This window comes from Kogia breviceps, chromosome 1, assembly GCF_026419965.1.
Source record: "Kogia breviceps isolate mKogBre1 chromosome 1, mKogBre1 haplotype 1, whole genome shotgun sequence".
In the NCBI taxonomy this organism is placed as follows: Eukaryota; Metazoa; Chordata; class Mammalia; order Artiodactyla; family Physeteridae; genus Kogia; species Kogia breviceps.
In genome coordinates this window covers 123,963,111-123,988,253 of record NC_081310.1, presented here as the reverse complement: position 1 = coordinate 123,988,253, position 25,143 = coordinate 123,963,111, and the positions used below count along the sequence as shown (strand labels likewise).

General features: G+C 35.3%; 1 protein-coding gene across 2 annotated transcripts in view; it reads left to right on the top strand.

The window, feature by feature from the left end:
- The window catches only part of PKN2 (protein kinase N2), a 132,640-nt gene that overhangs the window by 22,060 nt on the left and 85,437 nt on the right, over positions 1-25,143 (top strand). For both annotated transcript variants that reach the window (XM_059040395.2, XM_067043110.1), the window contains exon 2: positions 17,255-17,555. In XM_059040395.2, the coding sequence (XP_058896378.1) occupies positions 17,255-17,555 (301 nt within the window). The remainder of the gene's footprint in view (positions 1-17,254; positions 17,556-25,143) is intronic.

Genomic DNA, 25,143 nt, shown 5'->3' with positions numbered 1-25,143 from the left:
GGAACCCGTGTCCCCTGAATTGGCAGGCAGATTCTTAACCACTGTGCCACCAGGAAAGCCCCCATGCTTTTGTATATAGCAATAGTTTGTTCCTTTTTTTTTTTTTGCGGTACGTGAGCCTCTCACTACCATGGCCTCTCCCATTGCGGAGCACAGGCTCCGGATGCACAGGCTCAGCGGCCATGGCTCACGAGCCCAGCCGCTCTGCGGCATGTGGGATCCTCCCGGACCAGGGCACAAACACTTGTCCCCTGCGTCGGCAGGTGGACTCTCAACCACTGCACCACCAGGGAAGCCCAGTTTGTTCCTTTTTATTGCTGAGTAATATTCCATTGTATGGATATACCAAATTTGTTTATCCATCTACCTGTACATGGATATTTGGGTTGTTGCGAAGTTTTGATTATTACAAATAAAGCTGCTATGAACATTTGTGTGCAAGTATTTTAGTGGATTTATGCTTTTATTATTCTTGGGTAAATGCCTGGGAGAGAAATAATTCATTTTGGTATGAAAAGTATCTCATTATTTTAACTGCATCTCCTAACAGAGGTTTGGTAGTTTTTCATTTGCTTATTGTCCATTCTGAATTCTACCTGGTTGTATTTTTTTAACCAAAATATTGAGGGAAAGCAACTCTAACATTTCACATTGTTTATCCCAGAGTGCTCTAGATAATGGCAAAAGTAATCCATGAATAATTTACATTTGAATTACTGTAGTACTTGGGTCAATAATTGTTCTTATGTTTTTCTTCTGATGCATTTTTACTTATTTTGTATATTTGAAGGAAATCCAGCTTATTGGACAGTATGGGAACAAAAGTTTTTGCCATCTGGTTACATTCAGTAGTATGAACACTAATGCTGATGGACAATCTGGAGTGGGGGAGGGGAATCTCAAATTATTATTATTGTTATTAAGTGTTTTCTTTATACATAATGCCTTAGTGACATTCAATAGATCTTCAGTTATAGCCTACCTGTTATCCTCTAACTATGGTTTTTGTGGTTCAGCCTGTCTAACCTGTAGTTCTTCTGTTAATGTGAATAGATATAAAGAAACTAGTTACGGCTATTATTGACTGGTTCTCTGTAGGTTTTTGTTATCTAACCCCACCCATAATGGAATATGTCATTTTATAAACTCTGTTCTATTTGGTAGTAAAGAATAAGATAGCTTGAAGTCTTACTGTGACTATTTATCTTTCTTTGGGGTGCTCCTTATACCAGTGGAAAAGTTGATTCTTCACTTTGGAGAATGTGACCTAATGTGTTGTGGTACGATATCAAGTCATACTTTAAAATTACCAATTTAAAATTGTGATTAAAATGTAGCTTTCTTTTATTATGTATTCAGTCATATTTTAATGTCTTATCAATGGGGAATGAAGTATATTTTCCAAATAAAGTATTCTTAACCCTTTAAACATATGAAGCATTGATTTTTAACATTGTTTTTAGAAATTACATTTATGTAGTATATGTCACATTTTGCTGCCTGATTTACATAACATACATAGAAAGTTTGACTCTTTCTTGAAATATGTAGTACCCCTTATTCCTGTACCAGATGACTTTAGTGGTTAGTATGATTCTTTTTTTCTTTTTCTTCTTCCTTTTCTCTCAGGTATTACTTCTCAGTATGTCAACTATGAGCAGCCATTTCTCCATTCAACAAATATTGACTGAGCACTTTCTGTATTCGAAGCATTATTCTGGGGCCTGGTCATAAAAGAATGATCAAAATGTTTAATAGTGATCAAATATACTTCCTTCTCTCAGGGAACTTAAATTGTGGAAGGGAAGATACACCTTAAGTAATTATACAGGGATATTGGGACTTCCTGCTAAACTAAGATAATGAATAGGGAAGGAAGCATACAATCCCAAATCATCATGACAGCAAAAGTTGTTTATGGGATTCATAATGGATATAATGTAAAGTTTGAGTCAAAATTAGAGCTAAATGACTGTTTTAGAAAAAAAGATTGAAACAATTTAAGAATTTGCCATGGGTCTTATAGCAAATCAGTGACAGAACCATGACTAGAATTTCGGTTTTCTTATTCATAATCTCTCTTTCTCTCTGTTGCCTTTAATATCCTACCTTTGCTTAATCATTATGGATAGTTTTGGTTGTGAAAAATGTTTCTGTGTTGGAAGCATGTGAGAGCCTGAGATTTGCACATGCTATTAAAATAGGTATGATTTTTAACTACATTTTTTTGTGTTTTTTGGGGGGTTTTTTTGGTTTTTTTTGCGGTACGCGGGCCTCTCACTGCTGTGGCCTCTCCCGTTGCGGAGCACAGGCTCCGGACGCGCAGGCACAGCGGCTATGGCTCACGGGCCCAGCCGCTCCGCGGCATGTGGGATCTTCCCGGACTGGGGCACGAACCCGTGTCCCCTGCATCGGCAGGCGGACTCTCAACCACTAGGCCACCAGGGAAGCCCTTAACTACATTTTTTAATTGAGATGTCATTTTTACCAATAATAATTTTAGTAATATTAAGTAGGAGATATGATTGAGCTGAAACAATGATTTCCATATTAATGAAGTGATTAAAATCATAGATGTTTAAGTTATTACTTTGGATATACAAGGCATTTTAATAAAATGTATATACTTGTAGAATGCTTATAAAACACTACAATTGTAGATAGAAATGTGATCATTTTTATTGCTTAGGAAGTAGAGAGACAAAATCTCCATAATTTCAAACCTGTTGGATTAAAATGAGGTTTGAGGAATGGTAATCAAAATTTGAGGAGGAAGGAACTGTGTTTTATGTAATTTTCTTTCATTGCCCTTTACAGTTCTAATATAAATATATTTATGATTTGGTTGGTTTATAAAATTATTATACTTGGTATATTTATATATGTGTAGGCCTGGTAAGAAAATGGATGCAATGTGGAGAAATTATTTTTAACCTTTTTCCTGTGCTTTCATAATTCTATTGCTAAGATGAGTAATCTTTTGTGACACATTATTGGTTTAAAAAGTTATTTCTGTTTTACATATACTTTAGTGGCTTAAAATTATGTTTTTTAAGATAACATGACTAAAGTTTTTTAAAAAGTTATATTAAAGTAGATAACGCTTCTGTGAACTTAGATCTGAGCCACTACTTTATAGGAAGAGTGGCTTGATCATCTTTGTATCATCAGTGTCTAGAATAGAACTTAACACATAGTAGACATTTAATAAATTGTTGCTGAATGAAACAAATTTTAAAACACAAACTTGTATGTATGCTAAGTTATAGGACAGAAGATATATGAGAGTTCCTACCTGTCAAGACCCGAATTATGGTTTATATCTGAACAGACTACTGTTGGCTACTGCTACTTCTTCCCATGTATGTTTTTGTAGTACCTCATGGAATATGACTTTTGTAGGAGGAACATGCTTGCAATTATGATTATTATATACTACTATAAAATTAAGAGAACTAAGCACTCCACATTCTGAATTGTTAAGAATGTAATGTGTATGATTCCTTTCAGATGGGTAATAACCAGGGTTTGTTATGAATTATTAAAAACAGTATTATTAAAATAATATACCATAAAGTATAAATAATTTAAATTAAGGCTGTAATTCAGAATCCATTTAAGATACCAACTTGACTCATAATACATTTGTGCCATTTTAATTGTTTTATCTGATATATTAATATTTGTGGACACCAGCTTTATAATATGAGAAAAAATCAGTGAGATACTACTAAAAATGTAGTTAATAGCTAAGAAACTTCATTTTTGGGAATTATAAAAGAAGTTTATGTATTACATTGGTCACAAATTTAAATATATACTTAATGTTTCTTATACCCAGTAACATGGCATTTAAACTTAAAAATTCTTATCATGTTTTTAAGAAAATGTACTCTCTCTCAGAGTAGAACAATTTTAAGAGGTTGAGAGGCCATTACCTTCAAAATTCCAGACGGGGGACTATCCTACATTAGAATTCTATAGCCTTCCGAAACTACTTTCTCAGCAATGAAATCCAGTATCTTTACTATTAGATAGAGCTCTCCTTCAGTTTTTTGTATCATTCTTTCCTCATTTTTTAATAAAATGTTATAGGCATACCAAAAGGTACATAGGGAGTAATAAAACATCATTGTATTCACTACCCATTTAAAGAAATACACATTACCAATACAGTCGTCGAATGAAGCTTTCTGGATACCTCTCTGACATTTCTTTCCCTTCCCATCCCTCCACCCCCAACTACTATACCAAATCTGGTATATTTATAAATCATTTCCTCACCAGTTGTTTCTTGATGAAATCTCTAGCTCTGAAACCCTCCTTTCCTTGTGTCATCAGCAGACATGAAGACCAATATGAAGGACAGTTGGATCGTTGCTCTTGTTTTCTTTTATGTACCACATTTCTATCAATTTGCCACTAAAACACTTTATCACTCACTAATTTTTAACTTGTTTCAACTAAGTCTCTTGGCTCTCCTATTGTTTCTATTTGTAAATAGCTGTTACTTATCTTGCATTGACTAATTAGTTTTACTTCCTCAGGGACCTTCTTTTGTATTCTGTATAGTTTCATTACTGTGTTCCCAGGCCCAGCCCTGAGAAACTGACAGCTGGTTCTCTATTTCTTCATACTAATCAGTGAAATAAAACATTTAATGAGAGCCCCAGTCTGATTCCCTCCTTCCCTTTTTCCCCTTCCTCCTTCCCTTTTTCCCCTTCCTCCCTCCCTTTTTCTCTCCATGTTTGTCTGTCCATCTATCTATGTGTTTATAATGTTAGTTTGGTTGCCTTTTACTGTATACTTTCAAACAACAAGAACATCTCTGGGCTTTTCCTTTGCAATCTTTTTTCTCTTAATATCTCTTTATTCTTAAGCTCCCAAATTCTTAACACTGTGCTTGAAGTAGATATGCTACTATGTTATCTATTTCGTTTATGCTTAGTCATTCTAAAAAATATTTAACACTTTAACACAATTGGAGTTTTTTTTGTGTTAGATCTGCTCTAAATTAAGCATAACAAATAAAAATTAATTTTTGTCCTATATTTTCTTCATTTTGATATACTATCCTTTGCCCACTTTTTGACTGTTTTTAGTAATAATGGTAATAATTGAATAAGTGAGAAATGTCAGATACTGTGACAGAGATTTTTATATTTTACTAGTGTAATCATTTTATATTCCTTTGAGACAGAATCTTGATTGATCTGGATTGTTCTGATGTACTTGTAGGTGTTATTATTTTATTGGAGTCTTTTGGCTTTCTATTTCATAGTACCTGGCTCTGCCTGGTCACTTCCCTGCCTATTGTCTGTCTCTATCCTTTTGTCATCTTCACAAACAGAATTTCCAAATATTTCCCAAATGATTCTAGGAGGTGATAAAGTCCCTAACAGAAGCTCTGGCTAGGGGAAATGACTTGTGGTTCACGTTTAGAGATGAAAGAAAAATATAATGTGTAAATAGCCCTTAAAAATTTTTTTTTTACCCTTTGTTTTTAAGAGTTTCAGTTAAAGTATAATGGTTAGTAATAGGTGTTTGAAACTATTATCATTATTTCTTACACTCTTAGGACTGTGGACACAAAACAGGGTTTGTATGTTTTATCTCCTGGGAAGCTCAGGAATGGGGGAGGTTCAGAATGAAGATCAACTGTTTTACCTTCAGAAATGTGAGAACAAATAGAATCTAGGCACTGAGAAGGATTTGTTTCTCTGGTCATCTGGAGCTCTGCTTAATATAATTTTTGAAGTTGTTTAAAGTTTTAACATGTTTGATTTTATATAAAGGAGGTATTCTGGGAAGTCAGTTAATCAAGGTCTTATTGTATGCCTTTTTTGCGAATATGGTATATTTTCCTTAAAAGTCTGTTTTGCATGTTAGTCTCCTAAGAAATAGCTAATAGCTGGAACTGGTTGACAAAAGGCTAGACCTACATGGGTTCTGAACTTGGGGTGCTTGGATGGGCTTAGGGATCGGTGAACCCCTTAACCTCCTGCCACTGTGTGTGTGTGTGTGTGTGTGTGTATGTGTGTGTGTGTGTGTTGCACACATGGAATTTTCCGAGAGTCCATTGCTTCCATCTGGATCCCAGAGTAGATTTGTAATTGGTGCCCCCCCCCCTTCACCCCAGTCCACATAAAAAGATTTTGAGAACCACTGCTGGAAAATTGGTAAAATTGATCAGAGGAATGGTGATTACACGATACTAGTTTTTCGTAGCTCTAGTATCTGTCACTTGATAATGAAACCTAAAAGGTTCTAAGAATTTGAATAAATAAAGGAAAAAAAGTAACGAAGGAAAATTAACCTAAGTCATTAAAAGAACATTTACTGACAAAATTCAGATTTTACTCACTGTATAATTTTTTGTGTGCTTGAATATATATGACTTAATTGAAAAGAACAAAGACTTGTGTCTGAAAGCCCTTTCCATATTATAAATGTGAGGATTTTCTGGATTTTTGTTTTGTTTTGTTTTGTTTTTTGTGGTACGCGGGCCTCTCACTGTTGTGGCCTTTCCCGTTGCGGAGCACAGGCTCCGGACGCGCAGGCTCAGCGGCCATGGCTCACGGGCCCAGCCGGTCTGCGGCATGTGGGATCTTCCCGGACCGGGGCACGAACCCGTGTCCCCTGCATCGGCAGGCGGACCCTCAACCACTGCGCCACCAGGGAAGCCCGATTTTCTGGATTTTTGACTCTAGCTGTTTGTGTGTTTCAATACCTTCCTTTTCTTTTTGCCTGAAACTTTTTCTATAACTAGAGCTTTTGGTGGGGGAGGGTAGAGTTTTGGGTTTGGATATGGGGGATTGCTGTTCTACTTAGGGAACTTGAAGCATATTCTCTTTTTTTTAAATTCCCTTAAAATATTTATTAATTAGCTATGATGTACCAGATACTATGCTGAGGACACAGTAATGAACAAGACAGATAATGCCTCTGTACTTAGAGAGGGCTTGTCTTATTGTCAAGCAGGGAAGACAAACTAAGTTGTTATAAGCAATATGATAGGGTATGTGCATGTGTACTATGGATCATCTCACAGGAGCATCTAAGCAAAAATTATTAGATGGTATTGTGTTTTTAACTTTGGTTGATTTTTTTTTTTTTTTGCGGTATGCGGGCCTCTCACCGCTGCGGCCTCTCCCGCTGCGGAGCACAGGCTCCGGACACGCAGGCCCAGCGGCCATGGCTCACGGGCCCAGCCGCTCCGCGGCATGCGGGATCCCCCCGGACCAGGGCACGAACCCGCGTCCCCCGCATCGGCAGGCGGACTCCCAACCACTGCGCCACCAGGGAAGCCCCTGATTGATTTTTGAGTGTTCTTGTATCCTGTGATAGTACTGAACTCTTTTATTTTAGAAGTTTCTGATAAATTTCTTGGGATTTTCTATGTAGATGACCATGTTATCTTCTAATAGGGACAGGACAGTTTTATTGCTTCCTTTTCAATCCGTGTGCCTTTTATTGTCTTACTGAAGTGATTTGGATGCCCAGTACTGTGTTGGATAAGAGTGCTGAGAGTAGACATCCTTGTCTTGATCCTGATCTTAGGGGAAAGAATTTAGTCTTTCACCACTACATATAATGGTAGTTTTAAGTTTTTTGTAGATGTTCTTCATCAAATTGAGGAAGGTCTCTATTTCTAGTTTACTGAGAGTTTCTAATTATGAATGCACATTGAATTTTGTCATATGCTTTTTCTACATCATTGTGAACTCATGTTTAGCTTAATCTAGATACAGATGTCTTTTTTTAAAAAACCACTGTATGTCCAGTGTTGAGTACAGCATCTAGCACATGTAATAGGTATTCAGTAAATATTTGCAGGATGAATGGATCAATCATGTTTGGCCAGGATGTGGGACAACTCTGGTTTAATTTAGTGAGGTGTCCATCCTTAGATCATTCAACTGTGGCCACAGATCTATAGGACCATGTAAGAGCATTGAAGACCTCACTAGAATCACATGGTTTGAGTGAGATAAGAAATATTTCCCAGGGCTTCCCTGGTGGTGCAGTGGTTAAGAGTCTGCCCGCCAGTGCAGGGGACACAGGTTCGAGCCCTGGTCTGGGACGATCCCACCTGCTGCGGAGCAGCTAAGCCCGTCTGCTACAACTACTGAGCCTGTGCTCTAGAGCCCGCAAGCCACAACTGCTGAAACCAGCACGCCTAGAGCCCGTGCTCCACAACAAGAGAAGCCACCGCGATGAGAAGACCGTGCACTGCAACGAAGAGAAACCCATGCACTGCAAAGAAGAGTAGCCCCTGCTCACCACAACTAGAGAAAGCCCACTCACAGCATCGAAGACCCAACACAGCCAAAAATAAATAAATTTATTTTAAAAAAAATTTCCCAGAAGCTCAGGGGAGAAGAGTATGCAAAATAAGATGCAAAATTATTAGTGGCATCCTTTGGAACAAGGGTGGAAATGTGACCCTAAATTCAGTTCTGTGGTATAAAATGAGATTAGAGTGGTAGAGAACACAAACACTTATAGGGGGAACATTGGTCTTGATATTGGAAAAAAATCATATATATATAGATCTGGAATTCCAAGTATCATTACTAAATTACAGAGATAAAATTTCATGTTTCAAAGCAGGGAGCTAGACCTATCAACGTTATTTGGGACTCTTATTTGTGGTAAGGGAAAACTTAACTCAAACTAACAAGCAAAAAATGAATTGGTTGGCACTGTGACTAATGAGTTTCGGGGCATGGGGGTATGTTTGCTTTAAGCATGTTTAAAGATTTAAGGATTTAGATGCTCAACCTGTATCCTTACTGATTTTTTTTCTCTTTAATTCTCATGGTTGCTTTTCTCTGAGCTAGCTTTGTTTTCTGGCCATCTATGGTAAGAAAAGCACTTATTTCATCAGTAGCTTCAGATTTGTGTTGTCTTTGCAGCTCCTGTGCTTAGGAGTGGGATTTCCATATCAATCCCTGGAAAGGGCATTGGAAAGGGCCTATTTCAACCACATGACTATTCCTAAACCAATCACTAAATCTGAGGGTTGAATACTCTCACGCACATGCACCTTAGGCTTAGTTTTGTGACAGGAATGGTGGAGAAGCAAGGCAGTTTTTTTTAAGCAAGTCTGTTTTTAAAAGTAATGACTTTATGTTTTGTTTTGTTTTTTAAGAAGAGGATTGTTGTCTCTATCTACATCTTCTCAAAGTGTTGGGATGGAGAGGTATAAAGTGGGAAAGAAAAGGAGAATTGTTTTTTCTTTTATAACATAATGATAATGCTATTAACACCCCCATCCCTACTTTTTATCTATTGAGAGTCAACAAAAAGTAATTAATAATCAAAATTGAAGAGACTGCTTAGAGCTATCATTATGGCTCTAAGAGCTATCTTGCCTGGATTGCTGCAGTAGCCTCTGTATCATATGTCTGTGGTAGTGTAATAAACTCATCTCAGAATTCTGTGGGTATAAGAGGTGTTTCTTCTGCTAGTCTTGCCTGTGCTCACTTATGCAGCTGCATTCAGCTGGTGGCTAAGCTGGACTGGAATGTCCACTGTGGCCTTCCTCACAAGTCTGGTGCCTCAGCTGGAATGGATGAGACAGCTGGAGTGCTTTGGTTCTCTTCCACATGGCCTCTCTCATCCTCCAGGGCCCTCTCTCTAGCAGAATAATCTGGACCTCTTTAAATAGTAGTTGAGTTTTCAAGAAGGAAGACAGAAGCTATGAGTCCTCTTGAGGCCTCTTCTTGAAGCTCCCTGCCCATCATCAGAATGTCACTTCCATTATACTGTTAGTCAGAGTAAGTCAGAAGGCTAGCTTTGAGTCAGTGTGGAAGGAGCCTACATGACGATATGAATGTAGGAAAGCAAGATTCATTTGAGTCCATTTAGTAACAATCTACCATAGTTTCATAGCAGTTTTCCCTGCCCCCTCAAATCTGTTAACACAGGAGGTCATACAACATCACTTCTCTCCCTAAGCCCTACACCATTTCATTCGGAATAAAAGCCAGTCTTTATATTGGCCTACAAGGCCCTATATGATCCTTAGTGAGAGAGGGATTTATAGTTTATCTGAGACAAGAAGTCTAAAGTAGGCAGTCTAGGACTTGTGTAGCAGTTTAGTAAAGCCATTGGGGTCCTAGGCTCTTCCACAGTTTTGTCATGTTGTTTCTGTCCTCTTTGCCTATTATACCTTTAGGCTTTGGGTCTGCATTCTAGGCAAAAAGAAAGGGAAAATTGGAAGCTTTCCCCAAAATCCTGGGCTTCCCTTTGCCAGGAATTGTCATGTAACTACTTCTAGCTGCAAAGGAGTCTGGTGAAGTGAGAATTTTATCTCAGCACTTTGTTGCATCTACCAAAATGGAAATTTCCTTAATGAGGAAAAGGAGGAGGCTGGATATTATGTAGGCACCCAGCACTATCTCTCAGTACTATGTGCCAGGAAATATACTGTTGCTATGAAAGCATACTTCTTATTCCTAGGCATAGCCATTATGAGACTTAGAAATAATACAGTCAAGGTAGTTGTAATAACTCCATTTCACAGAAAAAAGAAATTAAAGCTTTAGCATGGTTGCAGTATCAGAATTTATACATGGCCAGTCTGACTCCAAATACTTAGTTCTTTCCATCATACTACATTCTAACTGAGCTTTCTGTTAAGACACACGCACAAACACACACACACACACACACACACACACACACAATATAGCCTACATTTGTATAAAGCTTTACTGCTTCTTCAGATTTTGTTTGGTTTTCATGTCTGCTTTAGTAAATTGAATACCTGAAAGAAAGCAGGATTGTGTCATTTCCATTACCTAGTGTTCAGTGAATATTTTGAATAAAGAAGTTTTAAAGAAACTAAAAGGTGGGAGAACCAAACATAATTTTGCAGATGGGCGAACAGGTACAAAGATGGAATAACAGGCTTGGGTTGCATAGCTAGTGACAGAGAGCTGGTGTAAGAACTGGTTTCTTGCTTTCTGGTGAGAGCATTCTCCCCTTAGACACAGAAGGTTGGATTAGGGTGATATTAGAGAATAAGAGGACATATGTCCTGCCAGTACCCCTGAATTAAGGCACATAATATCCCTTAATTAATGCAAATCAGTTAGGTCAAGGTGTAGTTCAAATAAAGGGAAATGGATAAGAAGGTGGTTTGGAGTAAAAGAGCACCAAACCAGGAGTCAGGAGACTAGTATGCTAAACCCAGCCAGGTCACTGACTTTTCTTTGTGACCTTAGGCAAGTTGCATAGCTGCTTTGAACCTGCTTTCCTCAAAACTAAAATCAAGGGAGTTACACTACATGATCTTTGAAATTCCTTCTAACTAAACAGTATATGAATCATTGTACCCACTGAGTTTTTATGGGTGCTCTAACATTTCTTGGCATCTATCAGGTCAGACTTTTATATTTCTATAATATAGAGAAAATAACAGCTTTTTCACTTCTTCTCTGGGAACTTGGCCAGTGAGAAGTAAACATCCTTTCCTGTCTCTCCCTAAATGAAGTACTTGGTCATAAGTGACAAACTTTTTTCTTCATTTTGTTCTTTGAATCTTATGCTGTTCTTATTTTAGTGTTTTTCTTAACTTCACTGTGAGTGTGTTGCAATGTAGTAAATAGAAAATGTCAATTTATATTTTATTCTACAGATCAGAATTTCATTATTTCATAAAAGAAAAATAGTTGTATTTATCAAATATATATTAACACATTTGCATACTTGGAATACTTGACTGGCATATGACGTGGTCTAGTTATAATGAGTGGAATGTGTAGTCTCATCCTTTGCAGTAGAATTGTATTGACTCAAAATAACCTAGTTAAATAATAGCAAATATACTGTAGAGTGTGAAGTATCATTATAAGCTTTTGCATTTATCAAAATTGAAATAAAGTGAAAGTTACTTTTGATGTCTTTAAAAAATGTAATTCCCTCCTATTAGACCGGCAGTATATATTAATTGCTTAAAAAAATGAGAAAATATGGAAAACTTGGAAGAACAAAATGAAAATCTTAGATTTTTTTACCCAGAGATAATTATTGTTAATAATTTAATCTCTTTCCTCCCAGACTTTCTTTGTCCATTCTTATTTTAAACATAATTTGAAATAAAGCTGTGTACATAGTAGCAATATATTGAGCTGGACATACTGCTGAGGAATAATAAAGCATATAAATAAAAGAAACCTTTCCTTATTTCCTAGACTGTTTGAAATTCTTTTGTTATGACACTTATATCCTGAACTTTCTCTTTTCTATAAGTTGATTTTAAAGCCCTGCTACTTGTAAGTTTTGTAAGGGAGTCTGTCTGTGCCCAGCATATATTATTTTAAAAATTATTGTATTTACCATTCTATATAGTAATAATTCCTAATTATCTTATTAGTTTACATTTCTAGAATTAGAATTACTGGGCCAAAGGGAATCACTATTTTAAAGATTCTTGTTATATAGTTCCAGCTTTTATAAAGTTTTACAGCTTACATCTGGATTATTGCCAACATTATGATTAGAAAACTCTTTGTCAATCTAAGAGGTAAAAACGGTACAGTCTCTTCTGCCATAGCACAAGTTTTTTTTCTTCAATAGAAATGAACATATACATGAAAGTAAGCAGGGAAATGATATAAGTGTAACATGGGTACTGGGTTAGTTCATCTGTCATTTCCCCAAGAATGTTAATATTTTGAAGCAGCTGGTTTTAAAATTTTTTTAATTTTGGAGAAAGCCTTAGCAATATATGAAGACAAAGGCTGAAAATCCTGTGGAAGTTTGATAGTTTGGAGCCTCTGTTGTTATTAAAGAATAGTTTTCTCTTGATCTAATTATCATTCATTTGTAGATAAAAATGCTTTTTCTCTCTGTTTACTTTGTAGTTGCTGCGTTATTTTCATTTATCTTATTTGCAACTTGGTATGACCTTCCAGTCTAAGGATATATCATGCTTCAACTCTGGAATATTCTCATCCATTTACCTCTTCATGTAGCACTTCTCCCCCATTGTCTTTATTCTGTTATTCTGGAGCTCTTACTACGTGGATCTTGGATCCACTCATTCTGTCTTCCATGCCTTTAAATTTCTCATATCGCTGTATGATGATTTCAGAGTAATTCCCTCAGGTTATCTATCTGCCAGGATACTCATTCATTAGCTTGGTCTAATCTGCTATTTAACCTGTCCACTGAGTTTTTAATACATTTTGGTTCCTTTGAACTCCATCTAATTTTTACTCTTTGTTTCTTACTCATTGAAATCTCTATTACTTCTTTTATTTATTTAGCTGTTAGAAATCTACTTAACCTAAAAATCATTTCAATTGTACTACTATAAATCCTGAGTGTATTAATTTCACTAATGGTTTCCTTGTTTTGGGATTTGGCCCATCTGATTTGAAAGGCTGCATTAAGGATATAGATGATATAAAATACATTAAAAATAGGTAGGATTAATCATGAAAGAGTTGAAATATTTTTAAACATAATGGTGGATTTAGATTGATAGTGAAAGGAATAGGGTATAAAAAAGAAAGAAGGGTAAGAGAATATAACAGCAAAGTGTTAGATTAATTTGACTAGAATGGAGTGGCTAACAGCTTGTTGATTTCAGTGATAAAAGGTTTGAGAATTAATGGGGTTTCTTTTATGTATATATGATTGGTAGAGGATCATGAATACTACTAGGAGTTTAGTTTTGTGTTTAGGATTACTTTTGTGTTTTTTTCCTTTTTTTAATCTCTTTCTGAGCATATTAATGAATTTAAAAGGGAGTTTGTGATTAGAGGTTGGATCTAACTTTGCTTGGTTTTGAAAACATGAGAAAAGGTATCTACTGTTTACTTTTGGGGGAGATAGAGTACAAAGAGTTGAATGGTGGAATTGAATGGTGGATGAAAGGGTAAAACTTGTAAACATAAATTACTATAATGTTACTACTGCCTCTAAGAGAACCTACTGAGACAGAGATTATCACTGAAGATTTTCACTGCTTAAATAGCTATTTTTTTTCCTGAGGCTGATTTATTTTACTGTGTCAAGAATATTATTACATTGCCTAGTACTGATTCCATTTATGATATAATTGCTCTTATTTTTTTTTTTAGGGTAGAGACATAATTTAATAGATGGAATATCTCATTTCAGTTGTTCCAAATGCAAGACAATTATATTTTCCAATAACTTTCACAGTTTATTGCAACTAAAATTGTTAGGAAAGGAATAATAGAAAGTACTGTGACCTTTCCTATATGCTCTCAGGGGGCATAGTTTATCTTGTTATTGATTATGGTATATGTATCTCCTGCTCCTTTCCAAAAGGTATTTGAGCCATGTCACAACAAAAGATGGGAGTAAAAATATGGTTACTAAAAATTCAGGCCTTTTAGGAAGAGGAAGAAAACATGCTAACTACATATGATTTATATCTAATATCTAATTTTAGCCAGTATAGTTGCTATGATTGAATATCAGTTTTGCCTTAGAGCTTCCTGGAGTATGAGTTCTCTTTACCAGAAAGAGGAAAGCATGACTTCCTTAGCAGTGATAGATTTTCCCGAATTCTAAAAGAAGAATATTAAATAATGTAATCAAATCATTAAGAAAACAAAACAGAACCACTCAGGCATAAGCTCTGCCCTCAAATTGCTCACAGTCTTTGGAGTTGTCAGATAAGGAAAGGAATACTTGTTTAAATAAAATCCACATTATCAGAGCACACAGGAGAGAGGCATTTAATCTAAATTCTAAGAGAGGGCATAGGCAGGAAATTCTTCCCTGGGGAAAAAATTGTGGTAAACTTTGAAACAAAGTAAAAGTTAACTAAGAAAAGAAAGGACTAGGAAGAGATAGTTGAAGAAAGAAGGGAAAATGATGCATCCCAAAGGTGCAGCATGCATAGTAGCTGAGCCAAAAGAGATTGTCTCTGGCAGTAAATTTCTGTAATTTGATATGATCTGCATTTAGGGAGCAAGTTTAAAAGTGGGAGGTGAAGTAGCCAAGGGTAACAGTGTTTTTTTGGTTGTTGTTTTTGTTTGTTTTGTTTTTAACATCCTTTAAATATTAGTACCATGATTTTCAAAATCTGCAACAAGGCTCTCTGGAGTGCCTCAGCAAGCTCTCAGGATTCTGCAGTATATTTTAAAAATTTCAGGGAAACACAATGACACCATTTGTTGGATACCATGTGGACTAACTAGAGTCAGTAAAGTTTCAATATTAAGGATATTCTACAACCCCTTTGTACTGGCAGAATAGGATGAACGTGGGAATGTGCAACTGATTTCAAGTTTTGAGAAATTGTGAAGTACCCAGTAGCAGACATATATCCCATTAATAAGTAACTGTGGCTATTAAAGAATGAAATACAAATGTAATTTTCTTTCATTTTGTATTATTTCAAACAGCTACTAAGTTGTTATAAGTATTGATTAAGTTATTTGGACCTTACTACTTAATAAATGGAATTGTTAGGTATTTCTTTTAGCCTATGTGTCATAAAGAAAAAATTACTGAGACACTTAATGTTCTGGCTTAGTACCTAATATTAAAGTACAGATTTGTGAAAGCAATTCATGTAGTGTTTTCTGAGTTTTTGAAGATAGAAATAAAAATATCTAGAGGAATGCATTTAGCTTAAGCTTTCTCATTTAAGAATTGTTTGCCTCCGTTCCTATAACCTGAAGGTAGACAATAGAAATTTGGGATTTTGTCTTTTGACAATAGTCATATGTTTCTGATAACCAGACAAAGGTGGATTTATAAACTTTGGAAACTGAATAAATGGATTGATAGGACTTATAGTCCATTATAAATAGTGAAAAGCCTCGACATTATTTTGGCCCAGATAGGAGATCATTCTATGTTCGTATAGATAAGAATCAGAAATTTAAGGCCAATAGGTGTAGATCACCAGTTTCAGGAATTTTTAATCTAAGATCTCTGGTACCTGGAAATAGTACATACAAACATGAAATTTTTTTTGTTCTATTCTTTTTGTGTTAGTTTCAAAGGGGTTGTTGGCTCTAAAAAGGTTAACAAAAAATTTATACATCAACTACTTCATTTTTTGCATAGTATGCCTGTTGGCACCAGGTATATTGGTACCAATGCCAAGACTAAATCCTGTATCTTCCCATCCATTAACTCACTGTTTTGTAAAATACATGTTTTTCAGAGGTGAAGAATTAGACGTAAAGAGTATTTGCACCAAGTATTTAAATAGAACTTATTTTATGGGTGTGATGAATTCCCAAAGAAGTTAAAGAAAATCTTTTAATTACTTAGGTCTGTGGTTCAAAAGATACATAAAGGGTGCACAGTGAAATATAAATCTCTTTTCTGTGTCCTTCACAAGCTCGATTCCTCTTCCCAAAGGCAAAAGTTAACTCTAGTTTCTTTTGTTTCAGAAATTTAAAATTTAAAAACCAATAATAGTATTGTAGTAATGGAGTTTAAAATAGTGAATGATATACAAATAGCCAGAACATAACTTTGCCTGTTTTAAATGTAGATTAGAGGTGCTTACCTGATTTGATTGATTTTCATTTTAAGATGAATAACTGATACTGTGTACTCTCTTCACTTCTGTCAGTAGGACATAATTTAGACATTTTTTAGTAGTGATGTTTATGTAGTCAGTCAGCCAAATTATTAATTGGGATAGATAGTCATGAAATATATGAATAGAATTCTGAAATTAGTCTTCCCAAGCCCTAATGCATTTAATTGCTTAACTAAAAAGTGGTCATAAGGATATTATTCTATTTTATTTTTGCCAATATTAGTTTATTTTTAAGAGGTTTCTTATAGAAGATAAAATAGAATTTTATCTCACCTATGGAATTTAATAATAATCTTCACTTATTAAGTGGCTAAGAATTATATTTGGAGCTTCACGTACAATATTTTGAATTACCACATTATCTCTGAAAAGTACCTAATATTATTATTTAGATTTTACACGATTAGACTGAGTATTTGAAAGGTTAAATAACTTTCACAAGATTCACAGTGTAGGTTTTGGAATCTGACTTGGGTTCATGGAATATCAAAAATTCATTGTCTGTTTATACAGCCCAAAGATGTCTTTGTGTATAGATGTGTTTATTTTAATATAAATTTGTCAGGTAATGCTATTTAGTGAGTGGGCAGAGTTTTTGAAGAATTGCTTTAAGTACAGTTGTATTCTTATATGGCATATTTTACTGAGCAGCTAACTTTCCTAAACTCCCACTTTTGTGTGTTTATTTTTTTTCTGTAGGGAGATTCCCGAAGTCTTCCCTTTTCTGAGAATGTGAGTGCTGTTCAAAAATTAGACTTTTCAGATACAATGGTGCAACAGAAATTGGACGATATCAAGGATCGAATTAAGAGAGAAATAAGAAAAGAACTGAAAATCAAAGAAGGAGCTGAAAATCTGAGGAAAGTCACAACAGATAAAAAAAGTTTGGCTTATGTGGACAACATTTTGAAAAAATCAAATAAAAAATTAGACGAATTGCATCACAAGCTACAGGAACTAAATGCACATATTGTTGTATCAGATCCAGAAGATGTTACAGGTATTTTATTTGATGTTTATATAGTATACTAATAAGAATTGTATTATTTTAAAAATAATAAGATTTGTGACATGTGTAGTCTTTAGCTTTTTTGAAAGTACAGGGACTGTATTTTCTCCTGCAGTTAAGGTCTTATTTATATTCTGTTCAGAAGGTGCAGTGAGTTGATGAATATGAAAATTAAAACATTTACTTAGAGATGAATAATTCTCTGTCTACTCTCTTACCCTCTGTCACTAAGACATTACTTAAAGTTATTTTCCAGTATTTTTGTTTTGTATTGAGTCAACCACATGCTCTTACCTGATTCATCCTTGAGATCAGCAGCACGAGTTTGCCAGATGACTTTTTAAAGTTTAAAATGCATTCTATGACCAAGGGATATTTTTATTTTTTGCAAATATAGTTAATCAAACCTATGACCTTTGTTCTTTGAGCTCTAAGCAACTGAATTAACAACTACACTACCAGGCATTTTGTTTAAAAAAGAAGAAAATTTAAAAAGCCAAACATTACTTTTTTTTTCTCCAGTATAGAAAATGAAAATACAACCTATAAGTCCAACCTAAGAGCATAATTTTTAAACAGTAGAATTAACAGATGTTCATGTTGGAAATTTTTCAAGGGTACAGAAAGTAAAAATAGAAAAATGACCTCTATCCACTCTAGGCCCACTCCGTAAAGGTAGCATTACTAAGTTTTTTGTTGCTATGTCCTTCCAGAAAAAAAATTCTATATTTGTATCAGTGTCCATCCATTCATATATATTCTTTCTAAACCTTTTTACTTAACAAATCATATAAGACACTGGTTTTTTTGTTTTGTTTTTTGTTTTTTTCAGTATGCGGGCCTCTCACTGTTGTGGCCTCTCCCGTTGCGGAGTACTGGACGCACAGGCTCAGTGGCCATGGCTCATGGGCCCAGCCGTTCCGTGGCATGTGGGATCCTCCCAGACTGGGGCATGAACCCGTGTCCCCTGCATTTGCAGGCGGACTCTCAACCACTGCGCCACCAGGGAAGCCCATAAGACACATTTGATCTAATAGTTTTGTCTTTGCAAAGAGGATATTTTGAGCTAGTTATTTAATGTCTAAATCCTTAATTTCTTCATTTGCAAAGATAAGGAGTGATATATGTAGAATGATGTATCTAGCACCAAATTTTGTTGTTGTTGTTGTTGTTGTTGTTGTACGCGGGCCTCTCACAGTTGTGGCCTCTCCCGTTGCGGAGCACAGGCTCCGGACGCTCAGGCTCAGCGGCCTTGGCTCACGGGCCCAGCCGCTCCGCGGCGTGTGGGATCTTCCCGAACCGGGGCATGAACCCATGTCCCCTGCATCGGCAGGCGGACTCTCAACCACTGTGCCACCAGGAAAACCCCCACAGAAATTTTAAAAGAACCTGTATGATTAGCCAAGAAAAAACAGATATAAATAAAATTAAATTTGCTTAAGAAAGTACATAAATTTGACCAAGGATCACAAATTTCCAATCTTAAAAGTTGTGTACAATGCTTCTGATATTCAGTGTACTTTATAGAGCTTGTTTTAACGCATTACTTTCAACATCTGTGACTTACCTTAGGGGTTTCAATTGGAGACTATCTATGTAGAGATTTCAATCTTGTAAGAATAATTAAATCTTAGACGTGAAAGAAATCATAAAGAAACCAGCCTTCTTATTTTATAGCTGAAATAATCCCAAAGATGTGAATTAATTTGCCCAGAATTACAAAACTAGCTAAAGAACTCTTCAATCTAGTATTTTCTTACCCACAAATTCAGTAATTACCTTATAAATGGAAATTTGTATTATGAAATGCTTTTTCTTTAGCAATATCAAACAAACTTAGATATAGCCTATTCTGTTGGAACTCTGCCGAGCTCTACATTCTTTGCCCATTACTTTTTTAGGAGAGGTCTAAAATAAGAAACTGTGCTGGAACTTTAAACTCAGTTTAGAGAAAACATTTTTGATAATCACAGAATACCAATAACTACCTTGTAATTCGAATATAGAAGTGTTTTTGCCACCCAAAGAGTAGCCCATTTAGTTTCCCCAGTCCCTTGTAAAAAATTAACTTTACTGAAATATACAAATTACATATGATAAAATGCACATATTTTAAGTATATGATTTGATGAGTTTTAACAAATGTATATACTGAGGTAACCATCACTGCAACTAGGGATCCTGACCATCACTTCAGTTCTCTTGTATACATACTTGCAGTCAATCTCCAATCCCCATCCCTGGCTTTAGGTAACCACTGGTCTACCTTCTATCACTTTAGATTAGATTTGTCTTTCCTAGAGTGTCCTATAAAGAAATGACCTTTTAGTCCTACTATCAAATTCCTTTTCTACCTCAAAAGCCAATTTGGATATCTCTGTGAAACCTTCCTTGACTTTCTCTGATTATCTTCTCTATTCTACTGCGTCCACTCATTGTTGTATTACAATTTATTTCTGTACATTTTTATATCACTTACTAAACTGTATGTTCCTTGAGAACAGGACCATGTTTTCATTCATTTATTTTCAAGGTTTATCATAAAGCCTGGAGTATAGTAGGTATTTAGTTGAGAGTATTATATCTCAAAAAAAAAAAATTCCAGCAGATAAAAAACCTTGTATTAGTTTTTGTAATGAATACCAAAGCATAATTTATCATGGTACTTTAAATATTTAATACTTGGGGAATAAAGCCTTAAATAAAAGTTTTAGGAGAAATAATTCCAGAAACTTTCTTTGCTGTTATTGACTTATCAGATAACTGCAGGGCAAATGTTATATGAAATATAACTTTCTACTGTGACTTCTTAATACTTCAGTTTGTTTGGAATGAACTTGACAAGTTGGTTAAAATTTGAATATATTAAAAAAAACAGTTCTCTTTGCAAATGGCATATTCACACATCTTGGTAATAAGTTGTTTTTTGGGTTTTTTTTTCTCTCATACTACTTATTTGACTGCATTAAAATGAACAACAACACAGAGGGTTAAAGGTAGTTCAACGTTAATTTTAGGTCACATTGCCATAAAATTTTATGTTTTACATTGTGTACTAAAGTAGGCAAAATCATTTAATTTGATTAGATCTGACATAAAGGGTCAAGGGCCTAGCATTTTGCTTTCAGTTCTCTAAAGTATGTAGATAAATAAGTATGGGCAGAAGTATTTGGCTAATTCCTGTTGTCTTGCGGGTATGTAAGCAGAATGAATGATTTAAGGAAAGAGGAACAGAATTTAAATTTGCATTGTATATATGATTACCATGTAAGGAGTTAGGAGGCCTGTTCTTAACTCATTTCTGCAATAATTAACTCTTAACCATTAGGTTCTAATTTGTAAAATAAGGACTTTTATCAAATGAACTTTCAGACTTTTAGCTATAAAACTCTCTGAAATGTTGCTTATTATAATGTCAAGATCAGATCATTTGGGACTGTTTGATGTTCTCTTCATGCCCATGATACTCTAAGCTTCCTGTTCACCTTCCATATACTTCAAGAATAGGAATAGTCTCATGGAGTCTTATTATTCCCACATGGAAATTATAAACATATTATAAAATGAGACTGAATGCACCTTGTGGAAAAAGTTATTGGAGCTCTGTAAAGTGGATTAGTAGTCTAAGCCTTAGTTGATACCTGAGACTCTGAAAGGAAATATTTAAGAAAGAACTAATTTTCTGAATCTTTGGACTTATATATCATCCCTAAAGAAGAGGACAAGAATATTTCTCATATTTTATTAGATATAACTAATAATTTGTGTAGTATAATTCCCTCTGTTTTTATCTTACTTCCTTCTCTTGTACCTCTTCCCATTTCCATTTTCTCAGACCCCACCAAGCTTAGATTTTTACCTTTTGAGGTAGTGAATATTTTCTTTAATATATAGAGTGTTCAGATAGAAAATATTGATTTAGTATAGAACTAATAGTGTTGTGATTTTGTGTGTGATATTTTTGTTTTGTTTTTGTTTGTTTGTTTTGGCTGCACCACACAGCATGTGGGATCTTAGTTTCCTGACCAGGGATCAAACCCGTGCCTCCTGCAGTAGAAGCTCAGAGTCCTAACTAATGGACTGCCAGGGAATTCCCTGGAATTTTTTGGAGTTAACCTTGGAAATTCTTCTAAATCCCAGAGATACATGTATATTGAGGGAGTCTTCTTAATGACTAAAATGTAGTTTATGAAGTCTTTCTTGAATGAGTAGAAGTGAGAATTTAAATTTCTTTTTATTATTGGCCTATCCACCTAAATGTAGCATAGAAATTATAGTTGAATTTTATATTTATTAAAATCTGTGTGGCCTGGTTTATTATGCAGTTTCCACATATTCCTTTTTTCTGATTGATTTCTCATTTTGAGGTAAGCATATTTTGTATTAAGTTGTGTACTGTTGAGTCGGTAACTATGATCGTTAATTAACAAGGCACTTTTAATGCCCCTGGGTTTGTTTTCTCATCTTTAAAATCATGAAATTAAATGATTCATAGATACCTAATACTTGAATTCTTTGATATATATATTTTTAAAGTTAATACACAGTAAAATTGATTCTTTTGGGGTACATCATTCCATTAATTTTAATATACATATAGGTTCATCTAAACACCACCACAATCAGGAAAAGGAATAGTACTATCCCTTTGTAGTCACACCCTCTTCCTTTTCCATATCCCCTGTCAACCACTGGTCTGTTCTCTGTCACTTATAGTTTGCTTCTCAAGAATAACATATAAATGGAATCATAAAGTTTATAACCTTTTGAGACTGATTTCTTTCACTCAGCTTATTGCTTTTTGAGATTCATCCAGGTTGTTGCATTTATCAGTAGTTTATTATTTTTTATTGCTGAGTGGTAGTCCACTGTATAGATGCACCACAATTTACTTATCTATTCCTTCACCAAGGACATTAGGATTGTTTTCCATGTTTTGGCAGTTATCAGTAAAGCTGCTGTAACTATCCATTAACAGCTTTTTGTGTGAACATGTTTTCAGTTCACCTTGGTAAACACTTAGGAGTGTGGTTCCTAAGTCATATGTTAGAATATGTTTAACATTATAAGAAACTGCCAAAATGTTTTCCAGAGTGGCTATATTATTTTTCATTCTCACCAGCAATAGATGAGAGTTCCAACTGTTCCACATCTCCTCCAGCACTTGGTATTGTTAATGTATTTTTTAATCAGTCTAACAGGTGTATAGTGGTTGATGATATATATTATTGTAATTAGGAGGAGGAGAGAAGAAAAATAAAGTAGCACCATCTGAAGGAGAATTTATTAAAGAACTGTGCATGCCCTAGGTACAGAGTTATGTACAGAATGAAGAAGTCTTTCCTACCAGAGATATGCAATATGCAGCTTTTAAACATTAAGACATAATGTAGCATTGATCTTTATTTCTGTTTTTTTGCCAGTACCATACTGTCTTGATTACTGTAACTTTGTAGTATAGTTTGAAGTTGGGTAGCCTGATTCCTCCAGTTCCATTTTTCTTTCTCAAGATTGCTTTGGCTATTTGGGCTCTTTTGTGTTTCCATACAAATTGTAAACATTTGTTCTAATTCTGTGAAGAATGCCATTGGTAGTTTTTTAGGGATCGCAGTGAATCTGTAGATTAGTTTGCACACATATGGTCACCTAATTTATGACAAAGGAGGCAAGAACATACAATGGAGAAAAGACAGCCTCTTCAATAAATGGTGCTGGGAAAACTGGACAGCTACATGTAAAGAATGACGTTAGAACACTCCCTAACACCATACACAAAAATAAACTCAAAATGGATTAAAGACCTAAATGTAAGACCAGACACTGTAAAACTCTTAGAGTAAAACACTCTTTGACGTAAACCACAGCAAGATCTTTTCTGTCCCACCTCCTAGAGTAATGAAACTAAAAACAAAAATAAACAAATGGAACCTAATTAAACTTGAACACTTTTGCATAGCAAAGGAAAACATAAAACAAAAAGACAACCCTCAGAATGGGAGAAAATATTTGCAAATGAAGCAACTGACAAAGGATTAATCTCCCAAATATACAATCAGCTCATGGAGCTCAATATCAAAAAAAACAAACAACCCAATTAAAAAATGGGAAGAAGACCTAAACACATATTTCACCAAAGAAGACATACAGATAGATGGCCAAGAGGCACATGAAAAGATGCTCAACATCACTAATTATTAGAGCGATGCAAATCAAAACTACAAGGTATCACCTCACACCGGTCAGAATGGCCATCATCAGAAAAGCTACAAACAATAAATGCTGGAGAGGATGTGGAGGAAAGGGAACACTTTTGCACTGTTGGTGGGAATGTAAGTTGATAACAGCCACTATGGAGAACAGTATGGAGGTTCCTTAAAAAACTAAAAATAGAACTACCATATGACCCAGCAATCCCACTACTGGGCATATACCCCAAGAAAACCATAATTCAAAAAGAGACATAAACAACAATGTTCACTGCAGCACTATTTACAATCAGGACAGGGAAGCAACCTAAATGTCCATCGACAGATTAATGGTTAAAGAAGATGTGGTACATATACAGTGGAATATTACTCAGCCATAAAAAGGAACGAAACTGGGTCATTTGTAGCGATGTGAATGGACCTAGAGTCTGTCATACAGAGTGAAGTAAGCCAGAAAGAGAGAAACAAATATCGTATATTAATGCATATTTGTGGAATCTAGCAAAATCGTACAGATGAACCTATTTGCAGGGCAGGAATAGAGACGTAGCGTAGAGAACAGACATGTGGACATGGGAGATGGGGAAGGGGAGGGTGGGGCAAATTGGGAGATTAGGATTGACATATATACACTACCATGTGTAAAATAGTTAGGTAGTGGAGACCTGCTGTATAGCACAGGGCGCTCAGCTGTGATAACCTAGATGGGAGGGAGGTCCAAGAGGGAAGGAATCTAGATATACATATAGCTGATTCACTTCATTGTACAGCAGAAACTAACAACATTGTAAAGCAGTTATACTCCAATAAAAAAGAAAAGAAAAAAGAAAAAATTGTTCATTATATAAAAAGCCAGTTTTAGGCACAACATTGTAAATAAACTATACTTCAATAAAAAATCTTTTTTTTGAAGATATAATGTAACATATATAGGCAGTTCTGGAATTTTTTGTTGTTGTTGTTGTTGTTGTTGTTGGGGTGCACGGGCCTCTCACTGTTGTGGCCTCTCCCATTGTGGAGCACAGGCTCTGGACATGCAGGCTCAGCAGCCATGGTTCACGGGCCCAGCCACTCCGTGGCATGTGGGATCTTCCCAGACCGGGGCATGAACCCGTGTCCCCTGCATTGGCAGGCGGACTCTCAACCACTGCGCCAGCAGGGAAGCCCCAGTTCTGAAATTGTAATGCCTAGGGTTCTTATTTTACCTTAAATAAAAAACACTACAACCCATAATCTTATCCATGCTATTTTGTAAAATACTAAGAAAGCTTAACCAAAGTTTGTATTAGTTATAAAATATTTCAGCAAAATTAGTTCAGTTGGTGACATCTGACATAGGTCATCCTGAGTACACAAAATAACTGATTAAGAAT